Raw genomic sequence first — 26957 nt, forward strand, 5'->3', positions numbered from 1 at the left:
CTGGCCTATCTTCCAGCGTTGCCAAATACGTCGCATCCTGCCCTCTATGCCAACGTCGCAAACGGCCGACTTCTTCACCCGCTGGCCTTCTACAACCCGTTCCCTGTCCCGCCACGCCATTCGACGTAGTCGGCATCGATTTATATGGTCCCCTACCTCTCTCCGAGGGGGGTAACCGTTGGATTATAACAGCTGTCGACCACCTTACACGCTATGCTGAGACAGCACCTGTACCGACCGGTTCCGCTCAAGAAGTAGCAAATTTCTTTTTGCAATCAATTGTATTGCGTCATGGCGCTCCTCGGGTGCTCCTAAGTGACCGCGGGACGGCCTTCTTATCGACAGTCGTTGCCGAAGTTCTTTACGCGTCATCCACCCTTCACAAGACAACCTCGAGCTACCATCCCCAGACTAACGGGCTGACTGAGCGATTTCACCGCACCTTATCGGATATGATTATATCACACCGGATCATCGAAATTGGGACACTATTCTACCATTCGTCACTTTCGCCTATAACACAGCAGTACAACGGACTACCGGTTATTCTCCATTTTTCCTCGTTTATGGCCGTCCTCCCACTACAATTCTCGAAGCTTCCTTCTTCTCTACGCCCGACTACTCCACATCGGTACTGTTACGACCGTGCATCCGCATTTGCGCGCTCTATTGTTCGCCTGTGGGCATGGAAAAGTATTGTGAATATGTGGTGATGGTCCAATGGCTCTAAGTGAGCCTGTTTCCAGGAATCCTGTTTTGTAAGCCTGTTTTGCTTTGTGGACACCCTGCAAATGCCAAATTGACCCTGTCAAGAGAACGTCTGGAAAAACACAAAGAAACGTCCCCCTGCGGGAAATGCAGGAAGTGCTTTCTTTCTTTTGTTCACCCTTCCAGTCGAGAAGCCCTATCGTCCAGTGAGGAATGTCTACTTTCCAAAGGAGACGACAGAGTGACATGTCCGCTGACGTGCAGGACAAGAAAGGAGCATGACGCATACAGCCATTAAGTGATTTCCCAGGAATGCAGGAAAGATTTGCAATTGTCGAAAACGGACAATGCTGGGAGCGTATGCGGCGCCCACGTGCACTTGGGTTTCTGAGAAGTAAATCCACTTGCCGGAACCAGCTGCCTATCGATTCTTGGCTGAAGAATAGAAATGTACCTCCTCGCCGTTCCCAAGCTTTTCCCGCCAACAAGTGACCAGGCTCAACGAAACAATGCCGGGCCAGTCAGTGCTTCAGACCATCAGTGCAGTGATGTGTTCGATTGGATGCCGATATCTGAGGGGCGTGCCCTGGATTTGGTTGGTCAGCATCTTCAGGGAGGGGCTGGACATAGGGGGTTTTAAGGACGCTGCAGAGCACGAAATGTCGCTCTGAGCCTGGGTAAACGGCTCATCCAGTCGCTTCTCGCTATGAACTCTTAACGCTTGCCATTTTGCTGATGTACCCTTCTTTTTCATGTAAATATTGTAAATAAGTTTTCTCAAAGTGCCATTAAACCTGCTTGTACATATTTCACCAACTTCGAAGATTCAATCCTACTTCAACCCCGAGTCTCTGCACGCTACCAAGTGAAGGCCGGGTCGACTTAGCCCCAGCGTCACGACAACTGGTGACCAGCGTTGGGATCTGAATCTACAAGCCACAACATCTGATGACTGGAGGTGGGATCTGAATCTACAAGCCACAACATCTGATGACTGGAGGTGGGATCTGGATCTACAAGCTACAACATCTGGTGATTCGAGGTGGATCAGAATCTACAAGCCACAACATCTGGTGATCGGAGGTGGCATCTCAAGCAACAAGCAGGAGCAACAATCGGCCAACAAGAGAGCAGCTCGGAACATCGATCGCATGTGTGGGTGAGTGCTTGGCTCTTCTTCTGATGTGGACCAGGTTCTAGAACAGGGTTAGATTTTAGAACTGGTAAAAAGTGTTGAAACGCCTTTAGGTTTGGTAGTTTGCACTGTTGTTTTGGAAGTGGCCGACACTCGGAGCGATCATGGACCTACAAAAGCTGCAGAAACCGGAACTGTTGCAATTGTGTGAGGAATTGGGAATTGATACAAGTGGTTTGGCACGAAAACCTTTGATTATAAAGGCAATCACAGATTTGGGAGCCGATGATGAGGAGCTCAGTGAAGCATGGAACCTCATCGCCCAAAAAAAGGAGGAGCAGCTCAGACAGCAGAAAGAGCGGGAAAAAGAGGAAAAGAGGCGTGAGCGCGAACGTCAGAGGGAAAAAGAGGAAAGGGAGCGCGAACGTCAGAGGGAAAAAGAGGAAAGGGAGCGTGAACTTGAGAGGGAAAAAGAGGAAAGGGAGCACGAACGTGAGAAGCTTGAAAGAGAAGCAAAAAAGCTGGACCAAGAAATTGAGCTCCGGAAATTAGAACTAGAGTTGAGCAAGAGGTCGGGCGATTGTCCCCAGCTAGCGGTACCTCGTCTCAACAAGGAGGCAGATTTCAAGATGTCAAAGTACATGCAGCCATATGTGATATCAGGGGATATCGGTCTGTATCTGGCTAACTTTGAGCGAACTTGCGAAAAACTGTCCTTCCAGCGAGACACTTGGTCTCAGAGATTATTGACGGTTCTGCCCTGCGAGGCAGCGGAGGTTGTCGCGCGGCTAAGCAAGGAGGACGCGGACAACTACGAGAAGGTCAAAGCTTGCCTTCTGAGAAAGTATAGGCTTAGCGCCGAGGCGTTCAGACAACGTTTTCGGAACGCTACTAAGTCCAGGGACGAGAGTTACCCTGAATTCCTGTACAATTTAAGAGTAAATTTGGGCGAGTGGCTAAAGAGCACAGATTCCTACAGTAATAGGGACGCTGTAGTCGAGCGAATTCTTTTGGAGCAGTTTTATAACTGCCTCCCAGAAAAAGAAAGAAATTGGTTACAGGACCGAGGCGAAATTAAGTCGGCAACTGAAGCTGCCGAACTTATTGAGGAGTATGCTTCGCGCCGACAATTCAGCAACCCAGCAGTGGATAGGCCCCGCAATCCCAAGTTCAGTGTGAAAAACCGTCAGGAAAGGCACTTTGCTAGAGTTAGAAACGAAGAAATGAAGGTTTCTTCAGGCAAATTCCCTAGAAAGGACGGCAGTGAGAAAAGTGGGGAAGTGACCAGCGTGCAGAACACAAAGAATAAGCTTGAGGCTAGGAAGCCGCTCACATGCTTTAGGTGTAATGAGCAGGGTCACATTGCCGTCAACTGCCGGAAAGAAAAGATTGCTTTCTCGTATGTCAGGGACTGCGATGAAAATATGCAGCTTTTAGAACCCTACCTGCATGACCTAGTAGTCAACGGGAAGCCTTGCAAGGTACTGCGCGATTCGGCCGCAACGATGGATGTTGTCCATCCGGCGTATGTATCGCCTTCCGGCTATACAGGACAGTGTGCATGGATCCGACAGCTAGTTGAGGAACAGAGTGTGTGCTTGCCGATCGCGAACGTGGTCATCGAGGGCCCTTTCGGCAAGTTAACAACCGAGGCTGCCGTTTCAGGAAAGCTTCCTAAGTGCTATCCGTATTTGTTCTCTAACAAATCGGACATGCTACTGCGAAAGAGGGGCATCCTTTTCGGAGACAGAGTTGTGCCAGCCTTAACACGTTCAAAGGCGCGAGAACTAGCTACACTGCTCATTCCAGAAAAATCCACAGCGGAAGAAACGGCAGTTAAAACAGTGGTCGATGCGGAAGATAGCCGGTCAGAAAACTTTGAGAGCGAGGCATCTCAGATAAGTCAACTAGAAAGTGAGCTTGATAAGACACGGAATGAGGACGTTCTAGAGAGTAACCTCTTGCCGCCGGTGTCTAGTAATCTCACGAGACTTCTAAGTGGAACCCGAGAGGACTTAGCTATGGAGCAAGCCAATGATCCCAAGAATAAGCTCGAAGTACAGTGGGAAGGACCTGCTGAAGTCGTTGCAAAGCTTTCTGACACTAACTACGCAGTGAAAATTCCCGGTAGGCGTAAAGAAGTGCGCATTTATCATTGCAATCTTATGAAGCCTTATGTGCAGAGGGAAGCCGTGGTAAATCTAACGTTAAACCTTCCCGAGGAGATGGGGGACAACTTGATTTGCCTCAGCGGAAAAGGAAGCAACGCTCAGGAGCTTCTCAAAAAGACGGAGCAGAGAGGAGAACTAAAGAAATCCCAGCTGTCCGATCTGGGCGAAATAATAACAGAGTGAGGCCTGCTTCGTGGACAGGCCAGGCAGGACTGATTTGACTAAGCACGATATTGAGCTGACTTCAGACGTGCCAGTGCGATCAAGGTGCTACCGATTTTCTCCAAGGCAAAGAGAAATTCTGGATAGGGAAGTAACTCGCATGCTGGAATTAGGAGTAATAAAACCCTCGGAAAGCGATTATGCTTCGCCTATGATCTTAGTAGAAGCTCTAGGTAAAGACCCTAGGCCTGTGGTAGACTACCGAAAGCTAAATTCTCTCACCAGGGATCAAGTGTATCCTATTCCGAATATTGAGGAGAGAGTAGAACAGGTAGTAGGGCGGCATATGTGACTACGCTGGACCTTACTCGAGGATACTGGCAAGTACCGCTCACTGAACGCGCCAGCAGATACGCGGCTTTCGTCACTCCGACGGGCAGCTACCAGCCAACAATGATGAGTTTCGGGCTCAAAAATGCTTCATTTTGTTTTTCCCGACTCATGGATAGGGTTTTAAATGGGTGTGAAACATTCGCGGTGCCTTATTTAGATGACATTGCGGTTTTTTCCGACTCATGGGCGGACCATATAGTACATCTAAGAGCTGTACTGAGCCTTTTGCGTCAAGCTGGACTAACCGTAAAGGCCGAGAAATGTTGCCTGGCAAGGGCGACCGTGGACTACTTGGGTCACAATGTAGGTCAAGGTTTCAGGAAACCCAGCGAGATTAAGATTTCTGCGGTAGCAGACTACCCGCGGCCGAGCACGAAGACGGAAATTCGGGCATTCTTAGGGCTGACGGGATACTACAACCCCTACATCCCTCACTATTCATCTTTGGCTAGCCCTCTGACCGACGCTCTCCGCAAGACAGAACCGACAAATGTAGTCTGGGACGAACAAAAGGAAGCCTCCTTCGTAAACCTGAAGGCTGTGCTGATTAGCCGTCCGGTATTGCGAGCTCCAGACTATGGCCGAGAATTCACGGTCCAGTGTGATGCCAGTGATCGAGGGCTAGGTGCTGTTCTCTGCCAGAGAGATGACGACGGTAATGAGCACCCGGTGCTCTACCTGAGCAGAAAACTGAGTTCTAGAGAGAGGGCTTATTGCGCGTCAGAGAAAGAGTGCGCTTGCATTGTATGGGCCATTCAAAAATTGCTGTGCTATCTTGGAGGGGCCAAATTCACCGTAGAGACGGACCATTGTCCCCTGGCTTGGCTGCAAACTGCGACATCGAAGAACAGTCGCCTTCTTAGGTGGAGCTTGATTTTACAGCAGTACAATTTTGAAATAAGATACAAAAAGGGGAAGTTAAATGGGAATGCGGACGCGCTTAGCCGCTCTTTCTAAGCGGTCCGAGATGCTCCTCACCATGTATCCAAATTGATAATCAGGTTTTTTTTTTTTTTTCGTGCGCTTGTATATGTGTGGCTATGTAAAGCAGCACGTTTGGTTTTCTAGGAATACGTGGGTCCTGAACGTCTTGAGAGTGGGCTTTTCTCGAACAACAATGGCAGTTTTATTTTGACCAGGTCTCTTCAGACGGGAGCCGAGTGCTTGTTTAGACATGTGGTTGAGTTTCAGACAGCTCGAGCAATTTGGCCTACAACAATCAAGACAACGCGACAAGCAACAGCGAGCTTCAAGCGTTCACGTGCAGGCCATTAAGTCGTCTCTTCATGCAGCAGCTGCGACTGCTGCCCTCCGAGACTCTTCTGGCGGGGGAGGAGGCTGTTACGACCGTGCATCCGCATTTGCGCGCTCTATTGTTCGCCTGTGGGCATGGAAAAGTATTGTGAATATGTGGTGATGGTCCAATGGCTCTAAGTGAGCCTGTTTCCAGGAATCCTGTTTTGTAAGCCTGTTTTGCTTTGTGGACACCCTGCAAATGCCAAATTGACCCTGTCAAGAGAACGTCTGGAAAAACACAAAGAAACGTCCCCCTGCGGGAAATGCAGGAAGTGCTTTCTTTCTTTTGTTCACCCTTCCAGTCGAGAAGCCCTGTCGTCCAGTGAGGAATGTCTACTTTCCAAAGGAGACGACAGAGTGACATGTCCGCTGACGTGCAGGACAAGAAAGGAGCATGACGCATACAGCCATTAAGTGATTTCCCAGGAATGCAGGAAAGATTTGCAATTGTCGAAAACGGACAATGCTGGGAGCGTATGCGGCGCCCACGTGCACTTGGGTTTCTGAGAAGTAAATCCACTTGCCGGAACCAGCTGCCTATCGATTCTTGGCTGAAGAATAGAAATGTACCTCCTCGCCGTTCCCAAGCTTTTCCCGCCAACAAGTGACCAGGCTCAACGAAACAATGCCGGGCCAGTCAGTGCTTCAGACCATCAGTGCAGTGATGTGTTCGATTGGATGCCGATATCTGAGGGGCGTGCCCTGGATTTGGTTGGTCAGCATCTTCAGGGAGGGGCTGGACATAGGGGGTTTTAAGGACGCTGCAGAGCACGAAATGTCGCTCTGAGCCTGGGTAAACGGCTCATCCAGTCGCTTCTCGCTATGAACTCTTAACGCTTGCCATTTTGCTGATGTACCCTTCTTTTTCATGTAAATATTGTAAATAAGTTTTCTCAAAGTGCCATTAAACCTGCTTGTACATATTTCACCAACTTCGAAGATTCAATCCTACTTCAACCCCGAGTCTCTGCACGCTACCAAGTGAAGGCCGGGTCGACTTAGCCCCAGCGTCACGACAGTACCTACCCAGTTCTTATCTCGTGTGGCCAGATGCCGTCATCTTGCCCGCCTCAACACAGCAGCGTGCCAGGAAGACCGCAAGAGCCGCTACGATTCTACGCATCGCGTGGTCTCTTATCGTCCCGGTGACGAAGTACTGCTTTATACTGCACTGCGCACCCCTGGCCTTAGTGACAAATTCCACCACCGCTACCTTGGTCCCTACAAGATCATCAGCCAAACTTCTCCAGTTAACTACAAAGTCGCGCCTGTTGATCCACCAGCCGATCGACGCCACCGTGGAACTGAAATTGTCCATGTCTCTCGCTTGAAACCGTTTGTGCGCCGCGGTGCATCGGTTAGTTAGGAGCGGCCAGGCTGGCCGCTTCCGACCCCCCGGGCAGATTGTGTGAGCCTTCTGTGGACCTTCTTTCATTTGTACATGCCATCATCATCTTCTTTCATTTGTACATACCATCATCATCGTCCCGCGGCGCCGGCTCTGGCGCGTGCCTGGGTTGGTGACCGGATTAAAACGCTGGACAAGGCTTCGCTGTCCTTGCCGCCACGACCTCGCCGTCTTGACCTAGCCTTCTTCCACAATATATATATATATATATATATATATATATATATATATATATATATATATATATATATATATATATATATATATATATATATATATATATATATATATATATACTAATTAAAAGGCGCAAAAGGACGAGCACGAAGGAAGGGACACAAACACGAACGGGAATAATATTCCTGTGCGTTAAAGATCGAAACATATTAGAAATCAATCATCAGCCCTCCACCACCGCGTACTTCGCGTAGTTAGAAGTGTGATTTTGGTAAACTAAAACTAAAACCTATTATTTAAACAATCGCATCCTGTCCTTGTCGCATGCCGCGTGGACTATATATATATATATATATATATATATATATATATATATATATATATATATATATATATATATATATATATATATATATATATATATATATATATATATATCAATTCAGTTCAGTTCAGTCGTTCAGTCGTGTCCGACTCTTCGTGACCCTATATATATATATAGCAGACAATTAAAAGAGAAATGAGGGGCTCGTTATAGGTATTTCTGATCTCGAGCACTCACTTCAAAAGGTTGCCAAGTGTTCGCTATGCATACTGGCTTAAAAGCCGCTCGATTCTGGTACCCCAGGAGAGCAAATGAACTTCGACACAAAGGGCAAGGACGCTCGACTACCTGTTCCCGAGGGTTCGGAGATAAGCTGCGACGCATTCCTGGAGGTGGTGAACCGGATAGGACGAGCGTCATGCTTCTTCACCGGCCTTTATGCGTTAGTTCAGCCCGGCGCCAGGTAGACGCGCGAGCCGCGTTGAGAAACGGCCTTGGACATGAAAGGTTCGGGCCTACAGACTCGCACTTGCTTTGCTACACGTCCGGCGGTCGTTCACTGGAACGTACACGTAAAGGTGCCGCGGAAAGGGGTGGGAGCAAAAACAGAAATAGTAAAAGCCAACTGGGCCGCATTTAGAAATATGGCGCAAAAGAATGAACGGTCTGGTCGACGGGTTCGACACACGCGGTCTGACCCTGCGTCCCTGGGCGCAGCGACCTCGTTCTTCCGACGACGCCAAGAAGGCGCCGCGCTCGGCCTTCACCCCGAGCTTTTTTGGGGTGTGCCACGCTGATCTGTTATGGTATATTCTTGTGCGTGACTCTTAGAAGCGGGCCAGAATGCATCGTCTTGAGGGCAGCGTTGCATGGCCGCGCCTTTAATACGGTGCACGCAGTCGCAAGTCAGATGTCCAGAGAGAGGGCGCCATTGCTCCGATGCTCCGTTGTGGCAGTGATCAGTTCCGCCATCGAACAACAATAAGTCCGCATTGCGCGGCAAAAAGTCCATTATGTGGCCTTTTTTTTTCTGTTAGCTCGGCCTTTGCAGGCCATTAGTTATTCGAAACTTTAAGCCCTCGAAGGAGCACAGCAGGGTTAGCAGAGCCTGCTCCAAACGCACACCCTTGAAAGTGTCGGGCGCCAGGCCGGGGGACGCTTGTACCCAATTAACATGTGGAGTGCTTGCCTAAACGCTATTACCTGTACGCGTAGCTATCGGCGAAAAATACATGCGCCTGCTTTTCGTTTTTTTCACATTACAATTGTTCGTTTAAAGAACATTCAGAAGGAAATTACAGAACAAAGAGGAAAGGAGACAAAAAAAAAAGATAAGAATTACGAGCATCTTCCAGTGAAGTTCGACGTTCCGACGTGAGTTGAAGTCCTGCGTTCATGCTGTCTCTTCTACCCTCGTCCGTGTGTTTTTTCGTACTCTCGAGCAATGTCTTACAATTGCATCTTCGAGTGTCGTTTTTCCTTCCGAGCCATTCAATGCGATTCTGCGGTTAGCAGGGGCAATGAAACCTCCTAAGCTTCTTTCGATCCTTGCACGTTTTTATGTCAATGTACGCGTCTTCAAACGGCTGCTACACTTGTAGCTATACGTTAGAAATCACTCTCTGAGCACAGCTAAAATCGAAATGACACCAGTTGCACCAACAGAGATCCAAATGCGACGGGAAATTAGTGCAGCGATATGCAGTGAATTAGAAAAGTACACACACGAAAAACAAAACAGACTGAAGGAGCTAAAGATGCTGAAAAAAGAAAATATGCCCAAATACAAATTGCCACTGACGCTGAAAACTGCTAAATAATGCTCGTCTCTGAACAAAGAGCAGATCGACACTTTTCGCGTAATTTCTCATGCGCTGTGCCGCAACTACAAAGTGTCAAAACGAACTAGTTTTACGATCGTTGTACTTTTACATGTGCCGGTTTGACACCCCAGTTCATTTTTTATAATCTTCCCCACAATTCTGCCTTTAGAAATCACTATCATTTAAGCGGCGAATGTGTGCATGTTAGTCGACAGTTAATATTTAAACCTGCTGTCGCTGCGTTACCTTTTCTTGTTTCCACATGGCGATAATGAATTGGCAGCTTCAGAGCCCGGAATACTGAGCTCAATAAGTTACACAGGTGCGCGTGCAGGCATTTTATGCCCTCTCTTATTTCTTTCATGCAGAGGTAAACAGGAAGCAGACAAGAAACGCGAAAAAGAATAAAGAAGCACCGAAGCATCCCAGGCTCTCTCGTCTCTGAGCCATGAATCACGCCGCATGGGTTCCGTAACCTCACACAAATATAGCGGGCCGTTGTAGCGATGCCAGCCAGTGGAGCTCCCCGAGTCATCGCCACTATTTCTCGGGCTGCGCGGAATGCACTGGGAACCATCTCTCTGAAAAATCTGTCTGGCGAACACAGGGACTGAATCAGCGGCGTCTTGGGATGGGAACGCGACGGCGCCACTCTTGACACGTCCCTTTTGCATTCGCTGCAGGTTCGCCTGGTGTGTAAAATATTTCTTTTCTTTTTTTTGTTAACCGCTCTAAAGTAGAGGGAACAACTTATATATTTATTTATTTTCGGACTCCACAGTCCTCATTAATATTATCGGGGGTGTTATAATCACAAGGTATGCACAGGAGGAAGTGCGTTATTACGTTAAGAAAGGAGAGCAACAAACAAGATTCTATAAAGCACGTGCACAAGACTAATTATTTCAAGGTATCATAAAGGAGCATCGGTTTCGCTCTCTCTCCTAACACACACACGCACGCACGCGCACTCACGCGCGCACACGCACACACACTTATTTTTTTAACAATGGCTGGTATTACCATCGTCCATATTAGTTAAGAGGACTTCACGCAACTATTTGTTATTCTAGTCGCTATCGAACAAGAATACAGATAGGACGGCTCTGCGCGCACCTAATAGGACAAAAATAGGATAAACGTCGGTGGCACATGGAAATCGGGCAGATCAGTGTGTGATCTTCGATGAAAAGTGGGCAAGCCTGTCGAGAGCAGAATGAAAAATGTACGATTCGTCTGCTTTGTATTGCTCGATTTTTCGTGCTCTGGGCGACAATGAGAGTCTGAGCATAAGTGTCCTGTTCAAGTGGATCGAGTGATGAATAAGATCACAGATTCTGTTCTTCCTCCAGGCGTCATATTGCGGACTCAAAGCCTGCAGGTGCTTTAAAACGAACTTTCGTTCTCTCCTCTGCAGCAAGAAATATATGTAAGAAATGCCCAAAAAGAGCCAGCAGTCGGCCCGAATGGCACCCAGAACGAGAATCCTGTAAATCAAGTAACAGATTTGTGACCTTGGCTGTTTTCTGGTACAGTTGTGAGATTGTGGAGTAGGTGTGCTCGTATTTTGTTAGCTGTGCCTTACATACCTTTGAGAACCCTGCACCTCCCACTGTCGATTAGCCACTTCAGTGACTGCTGAGCACGCGATCATGGTTGCGGTCCTCTATTGAAAAAGCCTGTCGTCTGTCTTAGGAGGCAAATTGTCAGAAACAGGAAACAGATTGAGAGGTTAGTAAAAATTGAACTGACACGTAGGGTGAGGTTGTTGCAAGAGAACGCAGCAACTCTTTCGCTCTTAACTAACGCCTGATCCGAGCCTTGAGAATAGGCAGGATTGAGCGAAAATCAGGGGTCAAACATGTAGGACTGGGGCGGAAGGAGCGTGCCTAATGCTCGGATGGTGTAGTGAAAATGGGAATTTCAGGTCACTGCAACGTCACGCAGAGGACAGGGAGTTATGACGAGGAAAAATGAGTCCCGTTAAATACCACGTGTGAGCAAAGGGCTTGCATGGGTGGGTACAATAGTCCAAACCACGGTGCCACACATAAAGAGATTATTACCCGTGCATGTCTTCCTTATTCGACTAAGGGTTGGGTGATCGGTCGTCTATACGCATTTTGCTTCGGAGCTTTACACGAATGTTCGGCTTGGCATAGAGCACCGGGGACCGGAAATTCCAGCCTATGGCTCTATGTTTACATTGGTGACTGGTTAAAATGTGGATAAAGGACTTGCACTGATTGTGGAGCTTTTTTTTTTTTTTTTTTTTTTACTGGAACCTGTTTTTCCGTTGTGCGAATTGAAAGAGGCTCAATATTTACACGCTAGTTGCGTCTTTTCCCATTCTCTTTATTGAGATGGTGTGAAGTCGCTCTTCTGTTGTGGCAGTGAATATCAGAAACTCGTTTGACCGTCGCACATGCCTGTTTGAGCGACCCGCACGCCCATTTCCAAGTGTTACAGATGAATACCAGGTGTGGCGTGGGCTTTTTGGCTTGAGTAAGTAGCGGCACGAGCCTACACAGTCCTTTCGCGATTTAGTTAGTCCGTGACGCTGTTACGATACGGAAATACATTTAGGATTTGAACGAGGAATACTAGGACATGCATAGAAGAGCTTGTACTGTACGTGTGTGCTTGTATCTGCCGTCAGCATTCTTCTCGCACCATGAGCAACCACGACCAAAAACTCGCGAATATTTACATGCTTCCTTCGGATTTAAGAAAGGAACTGGTACTGTAGTAAAGAACGTTTGTACTGCGCAGAAATCACAATCATTGCTGCAGTTGGCACTCCGTTTCAACTACAAGCAGCGGCGGTGTTTCCACGGGTGCCGTAAGCTGCGTAGAACTTATGTTATCGGCGTCAACACAAGGAGGTTATACGTTATAGAACTTTTCGTTAAAATGCGATGGCAGGAAGCCTATGAGGAATAGCTCAAACATCAAGAGAGACGAATGAATGGGAGAATGAGTGAACGATCTCTTAGCAGTTCTAGATCAATACGTACATATTGATTAACAGAAGCACAAATATGAAATAAACGAGCTTGAAAGCTTAACAAATATTGCAGCACATGTCTTAACATGGGGCTTGGAATTCTGCATAAAAAAAATAACCTGCAGTATTGTCGACCACATGCAGATTGTTAGCAAGTGTTTTCGGCAACCTTCGTATAGCATGAAAATATGCGCTGGGGATTTAGAAACTTATGGGTTTCAGCGATGAACACAACTGCTTTGTTTGCTGTTCAATCATTTAAGTAGCAGATGGCGACGTGTTTACGAGAGTGCACGTCCACGTGGACAGCGCGAGCTCCCTAGTATTTCTGGTGTCACAGAAGCGGTCGCGCAAGGGAATGGGATGCGTGTGTGCTAAGTTGCTTATCACGCGCTGTTCAGCCAAGTTATCACGTGACTACGCAGCTCGAACAGCTGGGCGCAGAGGGTATCAGCCTCTTCCGAACGGGGCCGTGATGCAAGGTTCTCCTTACTTTGCGTGCAGGCCCAGCTTGCGTCCTTTTTAATTTCGAACGTTCGCTTTCTTTGCGTCTTACACTGAGATGACGAAGCTACAGCATCGTGCCTGGAACGAGGTTATTATCGATGCTCATTTTAGAAGCCGTCGAACACATGGGCAGATGACAACTTAATCGAGTTACCCCCTCCCCCCCTGGCCTCTCCCCCTTTGCCTCTTCCTCGTCTTTATTCTCTTTTTTCTTTCATCATAGGAGAGAGGTGCACAAAGAATTATAAAAACATGCTTTTTCTTCCATTGGTCGGACGGCGCCGTGTCAGCACGCCTCCAGTAATTTGTCGCTGTTACAAAAGAGATAGGGGAGCATAGAGAGGAAGTAAGAGAGAGGTACTGGCAGCACTCCATGCGGGACACACTCAACATCAGCGTGTGCGGTCATGTCGGGAAATGGCAAGCACTGGTAATGTCCCATCTTTGTTCTTGTTTATGCGATGCTGTTGGTGCAAGATTTTAAACGAAACCATTATGTATTCCACCCCCCCCCCCCAGAAAAAAAACCAACAAACATCTTAATGCCGTTACATTATGCGTTGTTTATACATTTAAGAGGTTAATGTGTTCACTATACATAGTTGTGTAAAGCCAATTGTGAATCCGCAAATACCGATGCCATCGAGCACTCCGCTGGAAAAAAATAACGACTCTTGGCACAAGGGGAATGAATGACCACGTGTTTTAAAAGCCGTATCTATGGAAGCTGCAAGAGGATCCACAGAAGAAATGTGTAGGTGACAATAATTTTCTTTAGCTTTTATGCATAGCACTAAAGCGGATTATGCAGATGCGGAGACGTCTGCGTAAAGTGGCGGCAGTGTTTTCTAAACAACTGATGAAATACTTTGATTCTCTAGAACAAGCTGGTTCATTTCTGCTTGAGGAAAAGCGTATGAACATTCAGAAAGTGCTGACGACCGACTGCGCCCTTTCTTTCGCTTGCTGAACACGCGTGGTTCATGAAATGCGGGAAGAAAGATGTTCCACAACTTTTATTCGCTGCGAAGGAAAAGCATGCGGAACTTTTACAACCGCTGTAATATATATTACACATCCACACGGCGCCCTTTCTGCGAAGTGTACAGACAGGAAAAAGAAAGAATACTATGAAAAAGAGAAAACAGAACGAAAAACGCATTGCCTGGAGCTTTTACACACTTCTCACTTTCCTCCAGGGCGAACATCTCACAGCGATGAAAGGACGGCACCTTTCAGAACCTGTTAAGGTGTTCATGGCAGTGGGCAAGTTACCTGTAATCAGCAAGAAATTCTTGTATCACGTGACTGACTGGCGTTATACTCAAATAAGATCACTTCCCGGCAATCTGGTCCATGTTGCCATTAGCCAACAGTTGCACGAAGATAGGGCTGCATCATATGAGAATGCCGGCTACTTGGGAGAAATTGCTTTACCGCGTAAAAAAAAAAAAAAGAAGCCCCACAGTTGCTGAGGATCTTCGCTGGGATTGAGGCCTTCCAAAAGCGAACGTCTGGGTCATCCCTGCCAGGTAGAACTGGAACGAGGCTCATGAACGGATCTGTGAGACGCTGAATAGAACGGCCCGTGCGCATTTTGCTGTAGGTAGGCTTTGTTTTTCAGCAAGAACTACCATTACACATTTCTCTCAGAGAGGACGCGAACGAAACTGGCTGTACATTTCGATTTCAAACCGATTTCCAATAAATGTACGCGCTTAGCAAATGGCCGAAGACAGCACCTTCTCCCCCTTTATGATCTTGCGAATGTAGCACGTGTTTACAGACCGAGGAGGTTAAGTAGAATATATTTTAGGCTCTTTTTATATCCGACGGGCTTGAAAGAGTTAAGCGTCATTCAGAACGTTCTGCACTAAAAGGAATAGCGAGAAGCCTTTGTAGAACTCCGTGAAGAGGTCTATTGAGCTGTGGTTTCAAAATGTGCGCAGAGTTAGCAGTGAAATTGTTTTCAGTTGCCTATCGTTTGCAGCTAGCGTTCGTGAAAGGAGATAAAGAAGCACACACACAAAAAAAGAATGAATGAAAGACTCTTCGCGATCTCTTCGGCGACGGGGTGGTCCGCGGCAGTGCTCTCCGCTTTGCACCTGCGTTCTGGGCAGGCGTACGCGAGCAACCCAGATGCGGTCACAAACAGACCTCTCACGATGCAGTCACTGAATGGGCCCCGCCTGTCGGTTTTGACGTCAAGGCTGACGCCCCTGACAGGCTAGCGCACGCGGCCGCCGGACGACGTTCACGGCTGTGTGTGGCGTGCCCGCGTGACATTTGGGCTGAAAACATCGCCATGACATCACCGCGAAGATAGAACTGCGCGTCGCTCATGAACCTCGCCCCCCCTCACGCCTTTAATTTTGTTTCTCTCCCTGTAAGTTATTCGCGCCTGATTAAACTTGGTTTTGTTGTGCGCGGACTCGCGCGTGCAACTAGCTGCTCCGTCGCGGCGGATTTTTCGCGAATGTAGTATCCTTCATTATAACCAAACAGCTTGTGGAGGCGCGCGCTTGCGTGTCCCGTAAGGCATCTACGCTTTGAGCGAAAGGTCGGACTGCAGCTATGCAGATTTCCTACTGGCTCGAGCGAAATTGAGCGTATTTGCATACACGTTACTTGACAAGCGAAAGCCTAGTGTGGCCGGTTTCTGCAAAGCTCGCAAAAAGTGCTAAGCAATCGCAACTGCGCTTCATTTTGTCAGCCCGTAGAAGAAAAAGTGTATGTGCTTACAGAAGCCAGAACGTGGGGTTTAACTCAATATACGCCATTGCGTACAAGCGCATTACAGGTGTGAGAGCAAGTTCTGTAAGTACGCGGACAAGAGTATGCAGATATTTACTGGCCTTTGTGCAGGAAGCCTAAGCGCGTCACGTTCAAGTCAAGGGTACTACTTATTACGCAGTATTCGATGGCGCCACATCTGCCGGCAGCATCACCTCTCTGGTGAGGCCTTCTATGCAGCTTTCGGTACAACCGTACACAAAGTTGGCCAGCTGGTGAAGATTTAGCAGCATTTTTTTCTCATTTCCGATAGCATTGCTTCGAATCTATAAGCAGCGGGAAGATGTTCCCTTCGACTTTGCGACTAAGGCGGCAAACTGCTTTTCCAAGATCGGCCGGTGCCCCGCTGAGCGAGCTATGGAGCTCGTGCACGGTGCTAGTTAACACCCTGACGCTGGCTTGGATAAGAGCCAGTGAGAGTCAGGCGCGTGCCGTGGAACAGTGCTCCGGGTAGCTGCTACCGGCTGGGTCAGGAACGAGCAACCACAGTGCACTGCTCCGATGCGGCTCTTCGTGTACGAGTCGTTCGTCCACCTGTTCCCCCGAAAAGTTAATTAGACGTGACAGCTTCCAGAATGCTACCACTCTCGTCGATAGTAAACATGCATGACTAATCGAAAAGTAGCGATGCGACTGATGCTCTCGTAATGCACCTGCATATGAGATAGGGATCGATTGGTTGCTCAACTGTATAGCGTGTGCATTAGCAATGCAAGTCATAGCCGACAAGCAAACACCGATAAAATAATAAGAAATATACTCGCTGTAGTTGAGTATATTTGAGGGGAGTATATTTGTAGTTGAGGGGAGTTTTGTTGAAATATTTATTTATTTGTCTTTGCCCCCACGGCCATACAGGCATTTCAGAGGGGAGTAGGCAAAAAGAAATGCGCAGAAAACAATGTAAAAAGCGGGTATATAAATAATAGATCATATATATACAATATTAGCTATGAAGGCAGCAATAATTGTATTAGTAGACACAAAACTAGTAGTGCTTATGGTGAGGGTCAAAGGAAGTACCTTTGCAAGACAAACAGAACCACCTTTGCAGGCTGCGAGGTTCGAAACTGGGTTTGGGCCCACTGCGGAGGAGGGGCGCGCAGCGGGGTTTACGGAGCTTCTCCCAAACGCACACCCCTGTAAAAGCCGAGCACCAGGCCGGGGGACGCTTGTACCCATTTTTACCGGTGGGTGTCCGGCGGTGGGTTTCGAACTGACCACCTCCCGCAGTGCTTATACAGTGCAAGCTAAAGCTTTGCGAAAGTTAATTGTATCAGTAATATATATAATTTCAATTCAAAGATCGTTCCGTTGTTTGGAAGTACGGGGAACAAATGAGCGTAAGAAACTGTTTTGCATAAGGGGATGGCTACTTTACAAGGATGATCAATGCGATGCGATATGTAATAGGGTCTCTGAAAAAAATTGCTGTGTAAGATGAAATGATAATATAATTTGTGGAATAGAATTAGCCGGCAGACGTTTCGCTTTGAACCCAATCATAGAAGACTCAAAATAGTTTTAATTTCTGTGATGCTTGCTCCTCGGTTATAGTTAGAAAGAATGCAACGAGCAGAGTTATTGTGAACGCGTTCAAGTGCAGTAATTAAGTAGACATGGCTAGGATCTTAGATTGTTGCTGAGTATTCTAACTTTGGAAGTATTAAAGCTTTATAAAAGACTGCTTTCAAAGTAGACGGGGCGCGAGAAAAATTACTTCGCAGATAACCTAGCGTTTTGTTAGCGTTGTTACTGACGTAATCTATATGAAGCCTACAGGTTAGGTCGGATGAAAGGTGAATGCCTAGGTATATATAAGAATTGATGCTATCAAGTTCAATGTCATTCAGAGTGTATAGAGGGGACGACATAAGGACGCATTATCTTTCATTTCTTAGAGTTTAGTTCCATCAGCCATTGATTACACCAATTAACTATAGCCGTCAGGTCGCGCTGTAGAATGTTAATATCATTATCGTTTTTTAATTCACGAAAAATAAAGCAGTTATCAGCGAATAAATGTATGTTAGATGGCACATAGGATGGAAGGTGTTTTATATAAATTAGGAACGATAATGGTCCGAGGACGGAACCCTGTGGAACACCTGATAGTACATTAGCAAAATTTGACTTGTAACCGTTAGCGCAGACATATCGTGAGCGATTGGTGAGAAAGCATTCGATTCATTTGAACAAATTGGTGTCAATATTTAGCGGAAGTGATTTTGAAGAAGCAACTGATGGCAAACCTTATCAAATGCTTTCAGGAAGTCTAAAAAGATGCAATCAACAACTTATCCAGTATATGATGTAAGCTATTTGTAAAAATAAATTAGTTGAGTCTCATATAAATAACTTTTGCTGAAACCATTTTGTGCAGACGAGAAAAGAAAAATGAAGATACTCTCAAGAAAGTTAATGAGTGTGGCGAATATGATATGCTCAAGTAAATTGCAACATGCACTAGTAATGGGTATGGGGCGATAATTAGCAGGAGAGGAATTGCTCCCTGATTTGTGCAGTGGAGAGTGGAACGATCTTCACAATTTTTCATTGTTCAGGAAGTGTGCCAGTGTCCAGTGACTGTTGAAAAAAATGAGTTAAAATAACTGAGCTATAGGCACAAGTGCTTTTAAGAATTTTGCGTTAGCGAAATTGTATCCTGGGCTAGAATGGTATTTTAGAGTATTAATTAGGCGAGCAACACTAGCTGTGTCAACAGTCACTGGTGGCATCACCAGGTAATCATGATGACATATAGTAGGAAGTCTGGTACAGGTTTGGACGAAACATTATTAACAAAAGCCTCATTCAGTACTTCAGCACAGATATCATTATTAACTGACCAGGAAAATAAAACCGGAGTAGGCACAGGACGGAGGGTGGCGACAACACAGGGCGGTGTTGTCTCCACGCTCCGTCCTGTGCCTGCTCCGGTTTTATTTTCCTTATGTCTCATCAACTGGCCTACACATCTACCCTGCTACATTATTAACTGACTCACCACACGAGTTTAACAAACTGATAGGATTGCTAGATGTGGGATTGATTACTGGCAAGAATTTTCTGGGATTTGTAGCATGTCCGGTAGGGTATTAGATAAAAAGTGGTCCTTGGCATTTTTTAGTGCCTGCATATTTTTGAGGCAGCTTTTTAAGCAGCCCAGATGTGTTCGTTTCACCTTTCTGCGTTTTGTGCGGTTTTTGCGCTGTTTTACCTCGTGATAAGCAGCCCAGCGCGAGCCAGTTGGTGAACGTTTTGCGATGCGATGAAGTCTTTTTATCTTCTCTGATAATTTTCTTATATGGGCGTTGTACCATGGCGCGTGCGAGTTAGAGACGATGTTGCAAACTGGAATATACTTGTTTGTTAGAGGGTCAACTTCACCTGCAAAGACATCCCAGTTTGACTTAATGGAACGATCATGAAAATTTGAAAGAAAAGATTCCATGAAAGTGCTTAGTTCTTCATTTATTGCTACGAAATTTTCTTTCTTGTAGTCGCGCATAATCTTTTCTGCCTTGGTATGTTTAAGGGGTGCCGCATTAAAATGAAAACTAATTGATAAATGGTCACTAATGCCTGCAAATGGAATAATGTCTAATACAAAATCCGGTCTATTAGTCAGGATGAGATCAAGTGTGTTTGAAGCATTAGGTGATATTTTAGTTGGTTCAGTAATTAGCTGTGTCAACGAGAATAAGGAGCACAAGGTTATGAATTCATCACCCTGCGCAGACAAGGAAGGCAAAATGGGCATCGTATTAGTGTTCCAGGAAATGTTCGGAAAATTAAAGTCGCCGAGCAGGAGGATAGGAGTAGAAGGGAAAGTCGTACTTATTTTATTAAAACAGAGTTGAAGTTCGTTTATAAAGGTAGGCGGTGCAGACGGGGACCGGTAGCATGTACCCAGTATCAATTGACGATGATCAAGAATTGACGACACCCACACTATTTCAAGACCAGTGTTAATATTGATGCTTGAGGATGAAATGTCATTAGATATAGTGAGTACTATGATGAGCCAACCGGTCACATCTGTATATGGTAAAATTACCTGTGTTGTGAAAAATTTCGTGATCTAGAACGTTAGGCGTGAGCCATGTTACTGTACGAGCAATAATGTGTGCAGAACATGTATCAGTAATAGATGATAATGCATGATGTATTTATAATGCATGATATAGGCAAGGAGTCGTTCATTGGGTTCTCTAAAGCAACGCCTCTATGGGGAGCCGGGTACCGAGGACCTCCGCTTTTTTGCCACGAAAACTATATGATGCGAAGTGGGTGAGCGTAATCTGAACTTTAAGCAGAGCCTCTCATCTTTGGATGCCATCAGTTTAACAAGTTGCTGCTGCGCGTATATAGCTGCAGCCGCCATCGGTAGAACCAAGCCGTCTGCGACGCGCGCCATAGAGCGAGCCCCTGAGGTCCCAGCCGGAGCGAACTGGAAGTGAAAGAGAGGAGTCTCGAGAGGAGGCCTCGCCCAAGTCGCTCAGTGCGGCCGACTGCAGGAAGCCTTCTCCAGCTGGACGCCTGCCCGCTTTGCTTCATGCAAAAGCTTTCTTTGCGGCACGTGGAAAGCCGCTCAGCATGAAGACGCTCTCTCCGACGCTTCGTTTCTTTTATAGAATAAAATGAAAAATGAAGTCGTGCCTACTCTGCTTTTGGAGTCCGGAAAAAGCTGGCCTGTTCTCGTTCGAAACAATAAACACTTGAATTATAACGGGGTTCCTAAAACTAACCAGTAACCTTGACAGTGTGGTATAGAGCGCCACTTGCTGCTTTTCGTCACATGTCTGACCTGCTTATGTGATTGTAATTAACCCAATAGTTAGAGGTTATGGCATCCAACACCTGCGACGAGAACCGCGACGGCGCATCATCTTAATTGAATAGATATAGCGCAGGAAAGCGCGTTCCAGTGTTTACATTCACTTGTGAGATTACTCCAGACTCTACATTACGGAAATAAAAACGACCTGTTCATTACTTTCTCCATCATAGCATTATGGGTACTTTGGGATAGATAAGACAAGCGGAAAAGTGAACGAGTTTGGATTAAAAGGATACGTATTGGTATGTGGCATGATACGTTTTTTTTTCTGTAGTTATATTAACTGCAAAAGCGTTCGAGTATAGTATAGTTGCATTATTTATACGATATCACGCAGCGTTCCATAAACTGTGATTAATACGAAGATGAGTATCAAGTATCTTAAAGAGCTTTTCGTGGTGGCAAAGCTTCGAGCACCAAGCAATCGCTTAAAACAATGACGTTTAGGCCGCTCTACAGAAGCCGAAACTGCGACCGCATTCATGCAGTTTGTTCAGTTGCCTGACCATGACATCAGGACAGCTGCGTTAATGCGTGAAAAAAAGAAGAGCGCGATGAAAGCAACAGTGCGCTGAACTGCGTAATACACGTTGATGGCAACTGATACGCGCGTCACACCGCTCAACACCGTTTTTGCGGCACTGTGAAAGAAGGGCCACATGTTCGACGAAGAAAAAGGCGAAAATACAAGATTAGCAGTTTTGAGAGTGTGTAGTAATGTGTACCTGCTAAGCGGATGTGAAGGAAGAAAATTCTCACATTTCCCGAAGAGTGAGAGTAATGCATTATACTTGGTCTCCGACGGCGAAATGGAGCGATTAGTTAGCTATGATGCTCAAAGAGCTGAACAAAGGTCCTCACTATGTTAATACATAAGCAGGTGTTCGGTTGCTGAGCTGCTGCATGACAGGAGGTTTCTCAAACGACAGACATGGTGGGCACACATGCCAGTACGTTTTCTGAGGAATGCATTTCTTGGGAGAGTTCCTAGCTCTCTCCGACGTTTAATGGACGCATCTGGAAATAACTACAACCGTCAGTGCTTTAGAAAATTGCTTAATGACTTTGAATTAGTTTAGACCTTATCTGCGGTTCTTTGCTTGTCGCCAGCGGCCAGATAATGTGAAAGGCCACTCGAAAGAGTTATAAAGCCCCGATTGAACAAGGCCTGTCGAAATAGATAGAAAGCGGGGCTTAATTAAAGCAGCATCTTTTTTTTTTCTAAGTAATGCTGTTGTATTGCGTTCGCCATTTTTGAAAAACTACTCCATGGCAGATTAATATTAGGGCTCCTCTATCTAAGATGGGCAAACGGAATTTCATTTTCCTTCGCGTACCCCGGTGGCATCGATCAAGGAGATCACACGATGTGTGAGATTAGGTGTAAACTATGAAAACAATGAAACGTAAAAATGGAAAAGTGCAATCTCAGTGTTGTGAAGGGCGAGTCTATGAAAACTAGATTGCCGCTAATACTGAAAAGAGACAAAGAAAGACAATACATGGAAAGGGAAGGACAAACTTCTTCCGGCTTCACGCACGCTCCGTGGGCATGCTAGACACTTTCATTCACGTGTTCATTGAAGTTGTACCCGATCGTCGCACGGCTGCAGGCTGTGACGCATGGCGGTTTCGAAGCGTAACTGGTTGAGAATGCTGCGTGACGAACGAGCATCGCCGCGTTCGTGGACGAATCACCATTGCCGTGAGCCGGCGTGCACAAACCGACCGTGCCGAGCGGAACTTTTTAATGAGGCGTCTGGGTCCGCCTTGCAAAGTACCTCTACAAAAGGTAGCTCGCCTGCCAAGACTCGCGGCGTCGTAGCACGTGACTTCACGCTGGGCCAGAAGCGAGCACAACGGGACCTCCTTTTTATTGACAGCTCGCAGTCGCGTCGTACCTCACCGCCGGCGACGCAGAGGAGACTAGTGCTCGAACAGTGTGCCTTGGGAACTCGCTTCGGCAACCGCCGGTACAGTCTTCGGCTGGAGAATCTGGTTGTGACAAAGACTTATTGAGCGTTGTCTGTACTGGCGCTAGAGCGTGCGGCTTACTGGCAGTCATGCTTCGAGGCATTCCCCAGTACTTTCTCCTGAAGACGAACAGCAAGGATGCAGCTGACCATGAACCAATGCTGGAGGTATGGACACCACCGCAGGACGTCGCGACGCGAGGCGACGGTTTCTTCTACTAGTTTTTCCAGACGCGGAGTATTGCATTTTTGCAATCGGTAGAGGAAGCTATATTATGACTGTTACGACATTAGATGGATGTTGGTCATATCGTATTAACATCCAGCAGAATGAGCTAAAGAGGCAGCGATATATGAGGACCTAGGCATGCTTGTCTGGCTACAGGGGTAGTCTTCTCAGAATAGTTCGGTCCTTTACTGTTACTTTGCTAATATTTCGGTTGGAATCAAGGCAGCGCCTGAACTGCAAGTCCAGCGCTGTTCCATGACTATTTCTCTTACTCTGTGCTTCGTCACTTCTTGAAGTAAAACTTGTTGCTGGGCTACTTGGTTCATGATTGTGCGGGAGAAAAGTAAGCGCAAAGCAGACGAAAGGAGAGAGGACAACGCACGTTATTTTGCGCTTACTTTTCTCTCGTCCCTTCTTGTTCCTCATTTAGCGTGAGATTTGTTATATTCCCTGTGACGCAGCAGGGTGTGCTAAGAAAGCCTGGCTCCGCTGGACAGGCCGCCAATGGAAACTGACCCTGGCAACGTTTAATGCTAGAACCCTAGCTAGTGAAGCTAGCTTAGCAGTGCTGTTAGAGGAACTAGAGGGCATGAAATGGGATGTCATAGGGCTTAGTGAGGTTAGGAGGCCGAATGAGGCATATACTGTACTGAAGGAAGGACATGTACTGTGTTATCGAGGCTTACCAGAGAGGCGACAACTAGGAGTAGGTTTCCTTGTCAATAAGTATATAGCGGGTAATATAGATGAATTCTATAGTATTAATGAGAGGGTTGCAGGCATCGTAATTAGGCTTAATAAGCTGTATAAACTGAAGGTTGTACAGGCCTATGCACCTACACGTAGTTATGATGACCAGGCAATTGAAAGCTTCTATGAAGATGTAGAATCAGCAATGCGAAAAGTAAAGACGCAGTATACTGTACTAATGGGCGATTTCAATGCCAAGGTAGGGAAAAAACAGGCAGGAGACAAGGCAGTAGGTGACTATGGCATTTGTTCTAGGAATAGCAGGGGAGAGTTACTAGTTGAGTTTGCAGAGCGCAATAACTTACGAATCATGAATACCTTCTTCAGCAAACGGAAGAACCGGAAATGGACATGGAAAAGTCCTAACGGAGAGACTAATAATGCAATCGACTTCATAATGTGTTCAACCCCCGCCATTATGCAAGATGTAGAGGTAATCGGGAAAGTGCGATGCAGTGACCACAGGATGGTGAGGTCCCGAATTAGCCTAAATCTGAAGAAGGAACGCTACAGATTAGTAAGAAAGAAACCCATTAAAGAATTAGCGGTGAGGGGGAGGGCAGAAGAGTTGAGGATCTGGCTACAGAATAGGTTTTCAGCTCTAACTGAGGATGGCGACGTTACCCTAGAGGCAAGGAACAATAATTTCAGAGATATCATTACTGAGTGCGCGGTAGAAGTAGGCGGTAGGATAGTTAGAGAGGATACCGGCAAGCTGTCTAAGGAGACGAAAGATTTGATTAAGAAACGCCAGAGTATGAAAGCTTCCAATCCAACAGACCAGATCGAATTGGCCGAGATATCAAAGCTAATCAATAAGCGCAAGGTGGCCGATATAAGGAAGTATAACATGGAGAAAATTGAGCATGCCGTAAAGAACGGGGGAAGCCTTAAAGCGGTAAAGAAGAAATTGGGCATAGGTAAAAACCAGATGTGTGCAATAAGGGACAAGGCGGGCAACGTCATCACTAATATGGAAAAGATAGTCAAAGTAGCCGAGGAGTGCTATACAGATCTCTACAGTAGCCAAAGTAGTCAGGACCGTAATGAGATTGGCGGTAGGGAAAAACAGTCAGACGCTCCACCAGTGACGAAGGACGAGGTAAAGAAAGCACTAGAAACTATGAAAAGGGGGAAATCAGCTGGAGAGGATCAGATAACTACAGATTTGCTGAAGGACGGGAGGGATATCGTGCTAGAAAAACTGGCCACCCTGTATACGCAGTGCCTGGTGTCATCGACGGTACCGGAACCATGGAAGAACGCTAACATTATCCTCATTCACAAGAAAGGGGACTCTAAGGACCTTAAAAATTACAGACCAATCAGCTTACTGTCTGTTACGGATAAGTTATTTACTAAGGTAATCGCTAATAGAATCAGGACAACCTTAGACTGCAATCAAGCAAAGGATCAAGCAGGGTTTCGGAAACGGTACTCTACTATCGATCATATCCATACCATCAATCAGGTGATATAAAAATGCTCGGAATATAACCAGCCCTTATACATAGCATTCATTGATTACGAAAAAGCATTTGACTCAGTTGAAACCTTGGCGGTGATGCAGGCATTGCGAAATCAGGGGGTAGACGAGCCGTACGTGAAAGTGCTGGAAGATATATATAGTGGCTGCACAGCTACCATAGTTCTGCATAAAGAAAGTAACAAAATTCCCATAAAGAAAGGTGTTAGGCAAGGAGACACAATCTCCCCAGTACTATTCACAGCTTGTTTAGAGGAAGTATTCAGAGACTTGGAATGGGAGCAGTTAGGGATAAGGGTAGACGGAGAATACCTCAGTAATCTGCGATTTGCTGATGACATTGCCTTGCTAAGCAACTCGGGGGATGAACTGCAAATAATGATTGATGACCTAGACAGGAAAAGTAGAAAGGTAGGCTTGAAAATCAATATGCAGAAGACTAAGGTAATGTTCAACAGCCTCGGGAAGGAACAGCAGTTTACATTAGGTAGCGAAATACTGGAAGTAGTAGGCGAATATGTCTACTTAGGACAGGTAGTAATCGCAGATCCGGACCACGAAAAGGAAATAACAAGAAGAATACGATTGGGATGGGCCGCATTTGGCAAGCACTCGCAGATTATGACTAGCAGCTTATCAGTATCGCTCAGGAGGAAAGTATACAACAGTTGCATCTTGCCTGTACCCACCTATGGGTCTGAAACGTGGAGGCTAACCAAGAGAGTTCTACTTAAGTTGAGGACAACCCAGAGGGCTATGGAACGAAAAATGGTAGGGGTAACATTAAGAGATAGAAAGCGTGCAGAGTGGGTCAGAGAAATAACTCAAGTTACCGACATTCTAGTAGAAATTAAGAAGAAATGGACTTGGGCAGGACATGTAGTGCGAAGAGAGGATAACCGATGGTCGCTGAGGGTAACAAACTGGATTCCAAGGGAAGGAAAGCGTAGCAGGGGGCGACAGAAAGTTAGGTGGGCGGATGAGATTAAGAAGTTCGCAGGGGTCAAATGGATGCAGCTAGCACAGAACCGGGTTAAGTGGAGAAATATGGGAGAGGCCTTCGCCCTGCAGTGGGTATAATCAGGCTAGTGATGATGATGATGATGATGATGATGATGTTATATTCCATGTGTTGATGTAGTCTGCGTACAGGTGCTGTACGTCTTAATGCGGGCTTAAGCGGGCTTCCAGCATGTGTTTCTGGTAGCGGCGTTGGTGGATAATAACTGTCCCCGGACCAGGACGAATGTTTAACTACGAAGCTTCTGAGAAAGCTGTACTGCTTTCCTTTGTAGCCGCATGACTGCGCTTGGGTGGATGTCAATGAGTAATTACTCCCATATTACAAATCTACTCCAACTTAGGGAATTCCCTAAATATCTGACCAATAATAAATGCATATATGATAAAACGTAAAGGAGAAGTTGTTCCTAAGTGTCACTATCAAGTTTTCTGGAGTGAATTTTTCGCACTAAATCGGAACAGTATGAGCAAATAGTGATCTTCGATTTTGAATTGTTTGGAAAAGTATCGAAATTTTATCGAAAGTCAATTAAAAGATCCGCACTAATACTTTATAAGGAACCTTGCTTGAGTTACTTAAATGCTGACTTTGAACTTCCTTGCTATATACGGAAGCATGACAGCGGTGCCCGTTTTCAATCTCAAGATATATGGTGTAATTTCTCGAAGTTAGAGTGCATCATAATTGCTAGTGTGTTGAATGCGAAAGTTGCTTACAAGTACAGCTCTGGCTCTTAAAGCCATTTTT

The 26957-nt window shown here is 46.2% G+C and overlaps 1 protein-coding gene across 3 annotated transcripts in view; it reads left to right on the top strand.

The window, feature by feature from the left end:
* The window catches only part of LOC146171485 (sodium- and chloride-dependent glycine transporter 1-like), a 155423-nt gene that overhangs the window by 84296 nt on the left and 44170 nt on the right, over positions 1–26957 (top strand). Inside the window, exon 1 of one of the 3 annotated variants that reach the window (XM_084586504.1) lies at positions 22593–22889. The exons of the other annotated variants lie outside the window; for them this stretch is intronic. Within the exon in view, the coding sequence (XP_084442630.1) occupies positions 22812–22889 (78 nt within the window). The 5' untranslated portion in view covers positions 22593–22811. Of the gene's footprint in view, positions 1–22592; positions 22890–26957 lie in introns of those variants that run through there. 3 annotated transcript variants of the gene reach the window in all.

The sequence above is a fragment of the Amblyomma maculatum genome, unplaced genomic scaffold (genome assembly GCF_055883805.1).
Source record: "Amblyomma maculatum isolate TAMU_Amacu unplaced genomic scaffold, ASM5588380v1 scaffold_22, whole genome shotgun sequence".
NCBI classification, from domain to species: Eukaryota; Metazoa; Arthropoda; class Arachnida; order Ixodida; family Ixodidae; genus Amblyomma; species Amblyomma maculatum.